General features: G+C 38.2%; 1 protein-coding gene across 7 annotated transcripts in view; it reads left to right on the forward strand.

Annotated features, from left to right (window-relative positions):
* LOC139934372 (piezo-type mechanosensitive ion channel component 1-like) overlaps positions 1 to 15,629 on the forward strand; it is a 94,277-nt gene that overhangs the window by 71,024 nt on the left and 7,624 nt on the right. For all 7 annotated transcript variants that reach the window (XM_071928576.1, XM_071928570.1, XM_071928574.1 and 4 more), the window contains 12 exons: positions 2,497 to 2,782; positions 3,308 to 3,496; positions 4,280 to 4,445; positions 5,012 to 5,144; positions 5,609 to 5,750; positions 6,266 to 6,480; positions 7,430 to 7,588; positions 8,116 to 8,263; positions 10,657 to 10,842; positions 12,606 to 12,698; positions 13,824 to 13,993; positions 15,068 to 15,202. In XM_071928576.1, the coding sequence (XP_071784677.1) occupies positions 2,497 to 2,782; positions 3,308 to 3,496; positions 4,280 to 4,445; positions 5,012 to 5,144; positions 5,609 to 5,750; positions 6,266 to 6,480; positions 7,430 to 7,588; positions 8,116 to 8,263; positions 10,657 to 10,842; positions 12,606 to 12,698; positions 13,824 to 13,993; positions 15,068 to 15,202 (2,022 nt within the window). The remainder of the gene's footprint in view (positions 1 to 2,496; positions 2,783 to 3,307; positions 3,497 to 4,279; positions 4,446 to 5,011; positions 5,145 to 5,608; positions 5,751 to 6,265; positions 6,481 to 7,429; positions 7,589 to 8,115; positions 8,264 to 10,656; positions 10,843 to 12,605; positions 12,699 to 13,823; positions 13,994 to 15,067; positions 15,203 to 15,629) is intronic.

Raw genomic sequence — 15,629 nt, forward strand, 5'->3', positions numbered from 1 at the left:
CCCACAATGTTTATACCATCAACCTCTCCCCATTATTCGTCACCAAGAAAGGTTTTATGCTAATAATTTCTTTGAGTAATTACCAATAGTGTCCATGCCTTTAAGATGAGCTATCAGTATCACCATAGTGATTTGTATTGTAGCACCACACTTTGCTTAGCAACTAAGATCGATACACAGTTAAGATCAATCTTAGCTCATTAAAATCAAGCCCTGCTCACACAAACAGCATCCCCTAAAACAAAAGTTTTAATAACATATCCAGGTGGGGTAGGATATACAGGTGTCAAACAATCAAACACTGAAAGCAAAACACCAAGATAGACACAGGATTCATAAATTCTCCTTGATATGTTTTCAAACTAAGAAGTGTCCACCACATACATTAATGTATTTGTAGTTTCATTGTAAAGCTACATGTATTTTGAATGCATGACTTTCTTTCTACGTTCCTCATAATGGGGCTTTTTCTTAGCAAGCTTTCTTTTTCAAAAGCAGCTTCTCAGCCACAAAGTGGTAAACTATTATAAGCAGGAACGTCTGGGCCCAATTTCATGAAGCATGTAAGCACAACAATTTGCTTAGCATGAAATTTCTTCCTTGATAAAAACAAGATTACCAACTAAATTTCCATTTGTTGGATATTGCTCGATACTGGTATTCAACTGTTGTTGGCTTATTCTGAAAATGACTTGGAAATTTGGTTGGTAATCCTGTGTTTATTAAGGAAGAAATTTCATGCTAAGCAAATATTTTTGTGCTTACAGGCTTTATGAAATTGGGCCCTGATTTATATAAATGAAGACTTTAACCTTTTAGAGACCGTTCATTTCTGTATAGTCCTTTCTATCTCAATGCACAGGTTGAGTTTTTGCCAACCGTGGTTGGACAATTTTGGAAGAAAGCCATAAATGCAAAGCAAAAATACATGTACAGTAGATGGGCAAAGTTTGTAACAATGTCACACAACTATTCAAAAATAGCGTTGAGTTTGTTGGAAACTAAGCAACCAATCATGGGAGATATTTTATCTCAGTGAAAGGTTGCAAAAAATGTTGAATTTTGTAAGAACATCTGATAACACAAACGTTTTGCTAATATTTGGTCGTCTATGCCAACCAGCAAGAATTGTTTATCAACAATGGAAAGTTCTATACTCATCACCACATGCCAAGACAGAGCTAATCTTGTTGATTTTTCGTTAACTCTGTTATTTTTAGAAAACTTATGGCCGCTGTAGTCTCTAAAGTGTTTAAAAGCAATAAGTCAAGAATTGTTTTCAAATATTTTGATTGTGTTTCCACAATATTGTTATTACCATTGTTTCCATTGAGTTCAATGAATGTCAGTTCGAAATCAACTTTAATTTGTATTCATTTGTTGAGTTGCAGATCATGTTCCGTTGTTACAGACCATTGTTGTCCATTGTTTGTGTAGTTGTCTACTCTACTTTGTATTCCCTGTTTCTTATTGTTGTTTTCATTGTGATGGAATGTTACACAATTTTAATGTAAAGCATTGTTCTTAATTTGTTCACTACAATCTATGTTTTGTTACACTGTAATGTCTAGATGCATTTTGTGTTTGTTGTTGAAGTAGTGTTATACTGTATACATATATTTATATATATATTTATATTTATTTCATTTCTTGGGAATAAAAAGTACAATAAAGCACATTAATCAGGTTAAAAACATTGAAAAATACAGCAAAGAGTAATTTAAATACATTAAAGAAAAAGAAACAGCTGGAGCCCGAAGGATTGCCTACAAGAAACACAGTTCCTGTCGAAAGGCTCTCCTCTCCAGCTGATCCTAAAGAGCACAACAATAAAGTAGAATTATAAAAATATAAAAATACATAAGTATATAAGTATTCTTAATAGCAGCAAAAAAAGCAAAGACGCATAAAAATAGACAAGTAAAGACAAGTAAAATAGACAAGCAAGGTAAAGAAAGAAGAAGAAAAACAAAAAAAAATATGGACCTTGAGGTTCAAAGTTTCAGTTGATAGTTATTGGACAGGGAATCTGAATGGTTCCCAATAATTCCTACATAACATACAATTGCATATGAAGCATTTAAAAGGATACAACAAACTATTTCTAAATGTATTGTACAGTGCAGACTTTTTTCCTTCACTGCCTACCAACCCATGGTGTAAATTTGTAGAGTTGTTACAGCCTGATGTAAGCCATTGAGAAAGACTCTGCTACAGTAGCATTATTATTATTATGAGGCCATTAACATTTTTCTTGCAATTAAAACACATGTATTTTTTTATAAGGTTTTATGCCGCAATGTTTTTAGATGAGTTCACAACATCACCAAATCCCGCAATCTTTGGATGATCTTAGACCAATAAATCATTAAGACTCTGAGAAACTTGAATTAACCCCCACTACCTCTTTTCCTAATGATACCTTCCCATAAAACAATCACAACTTCATATGCTGACCCTAACTACCGCAATCTTTGCTCGAAATCCCTCTTACAGCCAAGACGACGCCCTTGCCAAGGTCGAGACCGCCTCCACTGCCGAGACGTCATCCAGTGAGAAGTTTGTCCGCACCATGCCACGCCCCGTCCGCTTCATCTACGCCCTCCTGTACGCCATCATCTCCCAGTCTCAGCTCGTCTGTTTCTTCTTGATCGTCTTGAACCTCATGGTGTCCGCTAATATCTTGTCTCTCCCACTGCCGATACTCGTCTTCACCTGGGCCATGCTGTCAGTGCCTCGCCCGACCAAACGATTCTGGGTCACGGTCATTACATATACTCAGGTAAGTGTTTGGCCTGATTTCACAGAGCAGTGCTTATCTCTTGACACTATTGGTAATTACACAAAAAATTTAAAGCATAAACATTACTTGGTAACGAGCAATGGAGAGTTATTGATAGTATAAAAGGTTGTGAGAAAAGGCTCTATCTGACGTACATGTAGCGTATGTTTTTTTAGCATGTAAAAACGTAGTTACCATTATCGTTTATTACCATAACTGGTAAAATACGTTTTACATGCTACATAATTTCCGTCTTCCCCTGAGATGAACATTATTTTTGTGACTTGTTTTACTCATTTTTCAAAAATCTTCAGCACCTCAGCAGTAAACATTTTAAGGGAAGCTTTCTACTGTGTAAAGTTTAATGTGTACGTGTAAGTTTAATGTAAATTTGTGGACATTGTGTTTTGTGTCCTACATGTACATGTACAAAAAGTACCCAGACCCTTTAAGCGGCTCTATGAAACTCTACCCTGACGATTTTAATTGTTTGGTTTTCTCTTCCTCTCTTTATTTTTGTGACAGGTGGTGGTCATCCTGAAGTATTTCTTTCAGTTTTATTTCTATCCCTGGAACACTGTGGAGGAGATGAATACCAATGCTAGTAACCCGCTGTGGTGGCCTTACATCCTGGGCATCGACCGTAAAGACAAATACGCCGTCGTCGATCTCTGCATTCTACTGGCTGCTTTCTTCCATCGATCCATCCTGAGAGTAGGTGTCTCAATCAAAAGCTTATACTTTTTTTATTTTTTACTTGTCTCCTGTGCCCAATTTCATAGCGCTGCTTAACGGTAAGCATATTTGCGTGCTTACTGTAGTAGAAAAACTTTCTTAAGCCTTAGCGTAATTCACAGGTTAGCAGAAAAATTGGGTGGCCATATTGCATGTTTACCGTGGATTTGCATTGTGACGTCATTTATTTTCTTGCGGTAAGCACCGGAAGGTTAGCATGCCTATGTGTGCTTGCTTACGGTTAGCAGCGCTATGAAATTGGGCCCATATGAGAACTATAGCAAACTAGTCAAAACGCTGAGACCAAAAAACTCACACTGTGGTAGCTGAGTTAATAACGATCCACTAAAAGCTAAAGTAGTAGTCCTGTCTGATTTTCTACCTTTCACTCGGGGAGTTGTCAGAACTGAGTCTCAAAAAAGTTTTAAACATTTGAACTCCTTTGGTAGTAGAATATAAAGACAACTTTGCAAGGTAATGTAGATATATACAAGGTGTTATTGCAAAGGAAATATACATTGAAACATTATTGTTGTCTGACTTTAAACAATATGTTTAAAAAAAGTTATCATTTTATCGGGCTTGTCGGCCATTTTACAAACCTACCAATTTCTACCACCCAAACTTTGTTTAATGTGACAAAAAAAGTTATCTCGCTCAGCAGATTACAAAAGGATTGTTTTCAAATGCTGTCTTGCAAGCAGGTTATATGAACATTTGGCACTTTAATGTACTGTATTAACAATTAAACTTGGTTCACAGAGACACGGTTTGTGGCAGGAGAGTCAAGTTGTACCCAACTTGGACGACCCCTACACCCAGGAGCAGCTTGCTATCAAAGATGCCTCAGCCGAGGATAAAGATGCTGAGAAAGAGAAGAAGAAGAAGAAGAAAAAAAAGAAGAAGACCAAGAAGTCAAAGAAAACTGGTAACAAATATTTCTGTTTTTTTTTCAATAATGTGCATTTTTGAGTTTGGGAAAGTGTTGGTTTTCTTTTCTTTTTACCTAGTCCCCACAGATAAAATGTCTATAGTAGTCCTTTCTGTGTCATTTGAAGCCATGCAATCACCAAACAGTTGTTGACCAGGGGTGGATTTCACAAAGTTAGTCCTAACTTAGGACTAGTCCTAAGCAATGCTAAAAGATAGGACTGGTCCTAAGTTAGGACCAGTAACTCATCCTAACTTAGGACTGGTCCTATCTCTTAGCATTGCCTAGGACTAGTCCTAAGTTAGGACTACCTTTGTGAAATCCACCCCTGAAATCTGAAACTTAATTAAAAATAAAAAAATGAATTTGGACCCCAAAATGTATTCTTTGTCCCATTGCTAAAATTATTATTATTATTATTATTTTCTTTTTTTCCCCTCAGCATAATGGTTTTTAAATTTATTTCACAGAACTCGGGAAAGAACTGAGCTTACACTTGGGTGTGTGTTATATGTAAAACCCCCCCAAAAATATATAATGGTGTTTGTTTTTTATTTTGGCAGAAGCTGATGAGGATACTCCTGAAGATGCTGATAAACCAGGAACATCAGCGGCTGAAGGAGGAGAAACTGCCACAGATGGAGACGAGAAAGATGCTGCAGTGGATTCATCAGATGAAGAGGAAGAAACAAAGGAGTAAGTACAAACCACTGTTGTGGTCTTGATAAAGGAATTCAATCATCTTATCTGTCTTTAAGAATAGTTTGCTTTATAGCCAAGTCTTCTTTGTTGCTCTATTAATTTGAATTCTTTTTTACATGTTTTTAATATTAAACTTCTTACATGTATATTTCAAAAATATCAAATTTGAGGGCTTTCAATAACTCAAAGGAGTTTTGCGAACATTTTGCCGATATTCAAGCAATTGCATCGCAGCTGCGCAGTTATTCCCCATTGGAAGACTTAATATTATGACCCTTTTCAAAACCACGGCTTTGGCTTTGGGTTTGGCTCAGGTAAGCTTGGCCATGCGGCTGTTTTGAAAATTGCGCGTGCTTTGCGTGTATGCTCAAGGCTTCAGACAAGAGAACAAAGCCTGACGCCTTGGCTTTGTAGCTTCCAGAACATTCATTCCATGCTTTTTGTTTTCTTTGCTCCAGGGGAATCTTTGCACCCTTTGTCAGCTTCTACAACAACATGCTGGATCCAACCTACAGTGCAGTGACTGATGTCTACGTCCCAATGTTCCTCTGTGACGTCTTCAACTTTATACTCTTTGCTGTTATGTCCTATTCATTCGGGGTGAGTAATAGTAATAATATTAGTGGCTTCTTATAGTCGTCGGTAGCTCAGTGTTAAAGATCAAGATGGTTTTTCCCTGGAACAAGTATGTGGGGTTTCCTCCCACATCTAAAACTGAATTTTTTTATAGATGGAAACAAGAGAGTGGTACCGTTCTTAAATGCTCATTTGATCTGTCTTCCCCCTGTCAACCCACAGACATCATTACATTCTCCCTAATGTCTCATACTTTTCTCTCGTCGCTTTTTCTTTTCCCAGGAGGAGCAAGCTCAGACGGACTTAGCCGAAATGATCATAAAATAAAACTCCTCTGTCTTCCATCTTTATTAACAGACATTCTTCTTACTGTCTAATACTTTTCTCTTGTGGCTTTTTCTTTCCCACGGAGGAGCAAGCTCAGACCGACAGAGTGGAAATGATCATAAAATAAAACTCCTCTCTGTCTTCCATCTTTATGAACAGACATTATTCTTACTGTCTTCATACTTTTCTCTCAACACTTTTTCTTTCCCCAGGAGGAGCAAGCTCAGACGGACGTAGCTGATATGATCACCAGCAACAGCATCTCCATGTTCTTCGTTCTCTTCCTCCTCCTTCAGTTTGTGCTGATGGTGATCGACAGAGCCATCTACCTGAGGAAGGCCGTCATCGCTAAGTTCATCTTTCTCATCGCCGTCATCATCGGAGTCCACGTCTGGCTGTTCTTCCTACTTCCAAAGATCAATAACAGGTAAATAGATCGCTCACTCTTGCTTTTGTAATAAATGTTTGTCTTTTGCTTCTGCTATTCCCCATATACATGTATGTCTTCCTTTTGGTGTGCCTCATTCACGTATATTCTCCCTCTTCCCACCTTTGATTTTGTCCTTTGTGTTTCCAATTTCTTCTGGTCAAACCCCATTTTGTTTCCTTAAGCCCGGTTCATACTTCCTGCGAATGCGAAGCGAATCTTGACGTCACAAATTCGCAATGAATTATTCGCAGCAGTTCAACTTTGCCCAACTAACTTGCGAATATCGCGAGGGTTGTGACGTCAAATTCACGTCAAGTTCGCTTCGCATTCGCATTCGAAGGAAGTATGAACCGGGCTTCAGTCATTTGGCTCCACTTGCTGTCTCTGTGTGCGTTCTGCCTCTCTCTCTCTCCTTCTGTTCATGTAGTTCCTCTTAACATGAGAATTTTTCACACAAAATCAGGGCCCAACTTTATGAAGCTAAAAGAAGCACTTTTTTGGTGCGTTTGACCGTCGTAACCAATAGACCAAAAGAGGGTAAAAAGAGGCTGGTCATTAGACAATCCTATATGAGTGCTTACAAATCTGTGTCTTTCCATTGTTTCACAAAAAGTTTACCTCTAAGATTACGACCAGGTGAAGACAATAAGGTCTATATCTGTTTTGGTTGAAGTGGCCATTTTTTAATTACTGTTCAATGACCGAAACAGTTATTGGTAACAGCCGCGAAAACGCATCCCTGACGAAGCAACCCTTGTCTAGTTGGTAAGACACTGCTCTAGAAATGCAAAGGTCGTGGGTTCGAATCCCAACCGAGTAATGTATGCCTGTGATTTTTTTTTTAGAATGCTAACACACAGGTGTATATGGGTAAAACCCAAATGAAAACCCTTGTTTTGTTTACAATAACAAAATGTTGATTATTTCTTGTGTATCATGACTACAGGAGGTTCATTGATAACACACCGGCTCAAGTTTTCTACTTTGTGAAGTGCATCTACTTTGCTTTATCAGCGTACCAGATACGCTCCGGCTATCCAACACGTATTCTTGGCAACTGTCTCTGCAAACGCTACAACTACATCAATCTCTTCCTCTTCATGGGGTGAGTCCAACAGGGTTTTTTTCATGTTTTTTTAAGATTAAATTCATAAAAAAATAAGATAAAACCATGTAATAACTCTCCAGACTGCAGAGTAGGGCTTTTGAAACCAAAGATAAATGTTAATATTGGGCTTCATGCTCGCAAGTTTTCGAGCTCGTTCATTTTTCGTGCTTTTCGTTCAGAGTTCAGATTGTATCACATCCCTGTAATGTAATAAAAGCCCTTTTCACACCTTATCTCTTATCCCCATGAAATACAGCCCTCGGGAGGGCCTTGGACTTTTTTTACCCCAAGGTTATCCTAGAACACTTTCACACTGTGTCCCTTTTCCACAGGGTCTTGGCTGTCAATTTAAGAATGACTAAGGGTTTTACAGCTTACCACTACCTCGGAGCAGGGGTATGCCCATTGCTGGTGCAGACCAGGGGCAGACAAGTAGTAAAGCAATCATATTGCAATGTGCCTTTACCAACTCAGTGTTATCATTTTTATTATGAGCGAATTCCTTGGTGATCATCTTGACACAGGTACCAGGCAATCCCGTTCCTGAAGGAGATCCGTATGCTGATGGATTGGATGTTTACGGATACCACTCTTAGCCTGGCACACTGGCTCGAGATTGAGGACGTCTACTCCTCCGTGTATCCCATCAAATGTTGGAGAAATGCTGAAGTGGTAAGGCCGTATCCGAAACGGCGACTTCGGCTACAGCTTCGGCTAGATCGGCGTGTCTGTCAGTGTTGAAGCAGACCTGCCAACCTGTACGCATTTTGCGTACCATGCACGCATTTTCACCCCTGAGTACGGTGGTACGAGATATTCTGCAGAACGTACACAAAAAGCAAAATCTATATCGCGGTGTTTTAAAACTGCAGCACGAACGGACAATTTTGTTCTCAATTTAATCAACTGTTATTCGTTCGACCCCAAATGCAAAAACAACAGATCAAAAACACCCCACACACCCCACATCTGAGTGATCATTATGCGCTTCGATAAAAAAGAGGTTGTGCTTAGAATTATTTTTTAAATTCTTACTCCCGCTGGAAAACTAATAAACCAATGCGTAACAGAAGGGGTGGGAATGGCGCATACCAGTTCGGTCAACCTGGTATAGTACATGTACAGCCTTATGCATGGATGTACATGTACATGTACATGCACACAACGCACGTGTTCGGCTCGAATTCGTTCGGCGTCGCCGTGTGTTTATATACTATGCAACATGGACGCCGATCGTAGGCGAAGTGTCAGTGATGGGGGAAAAAGTACTCCTCTACCCGGAAAAAAGAGAATGCATTCCTCAACGTGGAAAAATAATGCATTTTGCACAGTGCACGTGTGCAGTCGGCAGTGCACACACTTTGACATTTAGACATCTCAAAGAGCGGCAGCCGGTTAGGTCAGGAGGTAGCATTCATGTTATTATTTACGTCACGATTTTTTCCCAACTCCCGAGAATTTGGGGAGAATAATGGGAATTTGATGGCCTGTAATCTTTGTATAAGCCTGATAAGGGAAACAAATGATGAATTGAAGCATGCCTGAATTGAAGTGGAACTTGAAAACTCTACGGTGGGCTTTCGTTTGTCCGTTTACTGGGCAACCAAAGATGGATACCAAGTTATAATATTTGCATTCCGAGTTTAAGTTACTCATAATTTAGGAACATTGTTCAACAGAGCTTGTCAATGAAATTAATATATGTTATGGATCAGAAATGTGTCAAAATGGGCTCACCGCCCGTAGGGAAACCCCTGGCCAATGTTTTTGTGATATTAAAAAAAAAAAAAAAAAAAAAAAACTTTTTGCCCCTTCACTCCTTCAGTTTTAAATCCTTGATCTAGGCATTTGGAACATGGTTCCAGCAGTCAACTGGTTATTTCTTTTTCATTTTTTTTTCAGACTGTTAAGGTCACGATCACAAAAAGTCAGAAAAGGCCACATCAACCACCCCTAAAATAACCACTGATATCATGATACAACTTTTTTTATTATGAAGTAGCCTGTATTTTGTGTGAATATGATATATAATTACATTAAATGATTGGTTCATCTAAAATGAAGTGGTCCATGGTTTTTGCTGACTGACTGTAAGCATTGTGCCATATGCCGTTGTGCACTGGGCGATCATGTTAATGCCGCTGCGATAATGTGGTACTCAAAAAAAAATTACAAGGTTGGCAGGTCTGTTGAAGAATAGGCAGACACATGCGATCTAGTCGTAGCTGTAGTCGAATATTTCGCTGAACATTATCTGCATGTGTGTTATGAAAAAAAAACTTACACTGACGCAAATTCATCAGAAAATTCCCAGGGAAACTTGGTTAACGTTTTCTCACTCAAAAAGCTAACCCTGCCAAACTCCTGGGAAATAGCCATTTACCTGGAAATGGTTATCCTTGCCTTGGAGTAGGGTTAGGATACTGAATTTTCATTCTTCCAAGGGAAAGCGTCTTGAGATTGAACTTGACATTGGGTGACGGGCGGTGATGTTAAGACTCCCCTGGAATGTCCTTATCTGTTGAATGAAAAAGGTTTAAGTTTGTGTGAATGCCATGTTGAGGCTGAGCAGTCAATCCCTCGTGTTTCTGATTGGTGGAGTGTGGGTTCCAGTCCAGTTCTTAACACATGCTTTATGTTTCTTTGTTTTACTGTCCAACATTTCTGTTAATGGTTTATGGCCAGTCCCAGCTATCTTGGTGTAGTGAGAGTCAACTGAATACTTATGTTGGTACAGTTTTTTACTAGTCACCAAGTAAGATTGAGCTTTTGTACACGCCACTGATGTTCCATTAACATCACAAGATAATAGAGCTGCTTAAGCAAAAAATTTGTTAAGCACGAAAATAGCTTGCTTATTTTTAGTAACATACTGACCAAAATTTCACGCCATATACAGTGCTTGGTGACTGGTATTTAGTTGCTGTTTACTTACCATAACAATTGAGTGGAGTCTTGGCCGGTAATCTGATTTAACTGAACATGGATTATTTTGCTTAAGCAGAATTTTGTGCTTAAGCAGCTTTATGAAATTGGGCCCTGATGATATCTTATTCCCTTTACAGGCTTACCCCGTGGATCGAGGTCTACTGAAGAGTAAGGCAGTCAAGTATGGAGCGGGTGGTATACAGCTTTTTGTTCTCCTGGTCATAGTCTGGTTCCCGCTCCTCCTTATTTCACTGTCCAACTCGTCCAACATCTCCAATCCGATCTCATCAGTAGACATTAGTATTACCATCAGCGGATATGATGTAAGACCGATTCTGTTATAGTATTATCGATTGATCGATCAGATAATTTACCGATAGGTAGACTTATTGATTCATATTTTTTTAATTGTTTTTTTTTTTTGGGGGGGGGGGTGAATGATTAAAAAGCTGTATGAATAGTTCATTGATTGACCGGATCGATTGGTGAATTGATTGATTGGTTGTTTTGTTGGCTTATTGATTGATTGATTGATTGATTGATTGATTGATTGATTAACAAACACGTTATTCATTCACAAAATATACAGCATTAAAAATACATAGAAAACTAACACATTTCAATAACAGACTAGAAATATCTGTTACAGAGTCCATTCAATGTCATTATTAGTAATCTAGAGAATGTTGCAGGGATCTCATTTCTTCAGGAAAAGGGGAACATTGTTCTGGAGCTGGTAGTAGCTGTACTCTTTTGAGATTTTACTCTAAATACGGTTTTTCAAGATTTCTAAAGCAGGCTTTGAAGTTTGAGTGCACATAAAACCAGTACATACTAGCTTTGTAGCTGACAATTAAATAGTTAGCTAAATCAACATTTTGTCTTGGTCGGCCCCTGCTGTGGTGGATCAGGCACCAGTATGCTTCAAAAGTTAGTGTCAGTTTTGGAAGTTTTTTTCTAATGCTTTAAAGGCAGTGGACACTATTGGTAATTGTCAAAGACTAGCCTTCACAGTTGGTGTATCTCAACATATGCATACAATAACTAACCTGTGAAAATTTTAGCTCAATCGGTCATCAAAGTTGCAAGATAATAATGAACGAAGAAAACACCCTAGTCACACAAAGTTGTGTGCGTTTAGATGGTTGATTTCGAGACCTCAAGTTCTAAACTTGAGGTCTCGAAATCAAATTTGTGGAAAATTACTTCTATCTCGAAAACTACTCCACTTTAGAGGGAGCCTTTTCTCACAATGTTTTATACTAACAACCTCTCCCCATTACTCTTTACCAAGTGAGGTTTAATGCTAATAATTGTTTTGAGTAATTACCAATAGTGTCCACTGCCTTTAATGTAGGAGGTTCATTGCGGTTGAATCGAGGAGGGTTTTATTATTATTGTTATTTTTATTGACTTAATTGAATGGTTTAACGCCAAATCAGCCACAAGTGCTCAAGACTAATTACCAGCATTTGTAATTTTGTTCATTAAAGCCATTATACACTTTCGGTAAACAATATTGTCCAAGTCCCACACTTCGTGTATGACAACTTGTATATAAAATAATAAACCAGTGAAAATTTAGGCTCAATCGGTCATCGGAGTCGGGAGAAAATAACGGGAAAACCCACCCTTTTTTCCGCACGTTTCGCCGTGTCATGACATGTGTTTAAAATAAATCCACAATTCTCGCTATCGAGAATTGATATTGTTTTAATGTTTTCTCAAAAAGTAAAGCATTTCATGGAACAATATTTCAAGAGAAGTCTTCCACCAATACCTTCTGTAAACCCTGTAAATTATTTGTAAATCTGTGAACTTTTTTTTTTTTTTTTTTTTACCGAAAGTGTATAATGGCTTTAAGAGATTGCTCTTCAAGAAGAAATTGAGAAGTCATTTAATAATTATTTTATCTCTCTGTATTTTATATTGATTTAAATGTACTTTGAATGATCAAATGCCAGTTCAGCGTCATGGGCTCTACACTGATCACCAGCAATTCTATTTTTCTCATTTAGAGATTGTTCTTCAAGAAATTTGAGAAGTCAGGAAATAATTATTTCTACCTTTCTGTATTTTGTTTCAGCCCTTGTTTAAAATGACGACCCAGGGGCACAGTCTGATTGAATTTAACCAGAAGAAGTACGATGCCCTGCTTAATAATATCAGCACGGATCTGGTGAGTTTCTTGGGACTCTGTCTTTAGTCGCTGCAGTTTTCCCGACTGCCAATATTCCATACTATATCGAGAGAAACTGCAGCACCCAGCACGAAAAGAAAAAAAATCCCCAAATCCATAAGAATAGCCACACAACATTGGAAAAACCCATTAGCTTTAAAGGATTTGGGTACTTTTTCAAAATGTCCATAGATTTACATTAAACTTACAGGGTTTGAAGATAATGATAGTGGAAAGCTTGCCTTCAAATATTACTTACTGAGGTGCTGTAGTTTTTGAGAAGCGAGTAAAACAATGTCATGAAAATATGTTTGTACATGTACATGCTTAAAATAATTTTAGTCTCATGAGATGAAAATTATTTTCATGACATTGTTTTACTCATTTCCCAAAAAGTACAGCACCTCAGCACGTAATATTTTCAGGGAAGCTTTCTATTATCATTATCTTCAAACTGTGTAAGTTTAGTGTAAATCTGTGGACATTGTGTTTTTGTTCTTCATAAAGTACATATACCCTCTAAGCAAACCGATGCCCCAGAGAATTCCATAAGACTGCAGGTTTTAGATCTGGTGAATCTATCTTAGACGCCGCAGTTTTCATGAAGGGCAATAATCCTTCACTATCTTAGGAGAGACTGCCGCATCCAGCGCTGCATCACTCTCAATTCATACTTGTCAAATGGTGTGTCGTGGCCGAGCGGTTAAAAACACCGGATTCAAACCGTGGTGTTTCTGATCAGCAGAGTGTGGGTTGGAGTCCTGGTCGTGACACCTTGTGTCCTTGAGCAAGACACTTAACCATGGCTGCTTTGTAAAGTTGGGGAGGTAGTGTTTTCTGCTCTACCAGCCAGGCTTCTGATGGATGATACCCAAGCCTACCTTCGTCATACCTATAGGGGGTAACCCTGTTCCAGCCCCAGGAGGAGGTGGCAATGACCTCTTGTAAACAATAATTGTAGCCCACACCTTGAAGTTGGCCTTCAAACCTTGTGTGTCTGGCGACATAAAACACAAAATGAAGAAAACAAATGAACAAAACCAATTTTAAAATTATCCAATGCATGATCACATCCCTTCTTTTAATGCAAGTTTTTTTCTGGGCTCTTCCTTTTTTTTCCCACAGACTGCCGTTTCTTTCCTGAAGATGTACAAGGCCGAGGACCTCATCGTGGTGAATATCACTGGAGCTTCGGCTTCATCCTGGGACGTCAGTCCCCCAAGTAGGAACGGACTCAGAGAACATCTCCTCTCCATGAACGTGGTGGAATTCCGCTACGCTTACTCTTTCAAACGGTAAGTTTGTAGTGTTTTTCTCATTTTTATTCCAGTCTATAAGATCCTCCTACTTATGTTTCGCTGCCTCAATGCCTCAGCCACTTCATATCACACTGACTTATTGTCCATCAAAGAACCTGTCAGAAATCTGCGTTCCTGTTCCGACACTTCACTCTTTCACATTCAAAGAACTAAACACAGTTGGGGGATCGTGCCTTTTCTATTGCAGCACCAAGGATTGGAATCATCTTTCTTAGAACGTCAGGCAATCTACTTCATTTTAAAACTTTGCTTAAATTTGACCTTTTTCCAAAAGCCTACTGTATGGTGCTATGAGCAACAACTGTTGGATTAGTGCCTTATAAAATTAACGATCAATTGATTGATTGGCTGATTGATTGATTGATTGTTGCAAGTTCTCTGGTTCAGTAATGGTTTTGAGCTAATGTACATGTATATGTACTTCCCTTGCAGTCTTGTGGATTTTTTCCTGAAATTGAAGCCAAAACATCAACTACTGATGATAGAATTTCCTTTTCAAAATGATCCAGCTTTGATTCCTAAATAAAGTTGTTACCAACTTGTACCAATTGCAGAAACGGTGATTCCCCCCCCCCCCCCAGAAATTCAAGCCCTGAAAACAGTTAACCAATGATATAATTTCCCAATAAATTGATCCATTTAGTCCTCAATTCAGGGATGTGATTTCTCCGTGTTTAACCAAAAATCAGTTTTTTCTTTTAAATCCCAACCCCAAGAAAAAAAAATCATATTTAATAAATTTTTAAGAAAACAAAGATAAGCTATATGGATAGCCCCAGATTGCAGACTAGGGCTGAGTCAATGTTATAGTTCATCATAACCATTTTTATTGTAAGGCGCTTTTGATCATTTTTAGTAAGCAAAATACGCAGTATAAATACCATTTTTATTATTAAAAGTCAAATGTATAGAAGCAGGCATTGTACCAACAAGCTTTGCTGCTGGCAATCTGTCATGCTTTGCGCTCGCAAGCTTTTAACGCCTTGCGCTCATAGTTTAGTCTATCACATCCCTGTCAATTTAGTTTTTACCAACTTGTACCAATTGCAGAAACAGCGACAGTTCTTTGGTGACGCCAGTAGTTGAAGGATTCTACTCCTTCACATTGTCTGCAACCAACCCCAAAGAACGTAAGATAAGAACACTTCTTGCAGAGCAGTTGGACACTAACGTCTCTTCACCAGTGTAAGTTAAGATTGACTTTATCTTTCAAACAAAGGCAGTGGACACTATTGGTAATTACTCAAAATAATTATAAGCAGAAAACCTTACTTGGTAAAACGTAATGGGGAGAGGTTGATAGTATAAACTATTGTGAGAACTGGCTCCCTCTGAATAAACTTAGTTTTTGAGAAATAGGTAATTTCTCACTAAAATATTAAGAGCCTCTTTTACAACAATGTAAGCATCTAAAAGCACACAAATTTGTTTAACAATGGTGTTTTTTCTTTTATTATTCTCTTTTGCAAATTTGATGACCAATTGAGCCCAAAGTTTCACAGGTTTGTTATTTTTGGCTTTAAAATGATGTTGGGATACACCAAGTGAGAAAACTAGTCTTTGACAATAACCAAGGTGTTCTTTAAACCATGAACTGATATAAATGATTGAA

Source organism: Asterias amurensis, chromosome 3 (genome assembly GCF_032118995.1).
Source record: "Asterias amurensis chromosome 3, ASM3211899v1".
Taxonomy (NCBI): domain Eukaryota; kingdom Metazoa; phylum Echinodermata; class Asteroidea; order Forcipulatida; family Asteriidae; genus Asterias; species Asterias amurensis.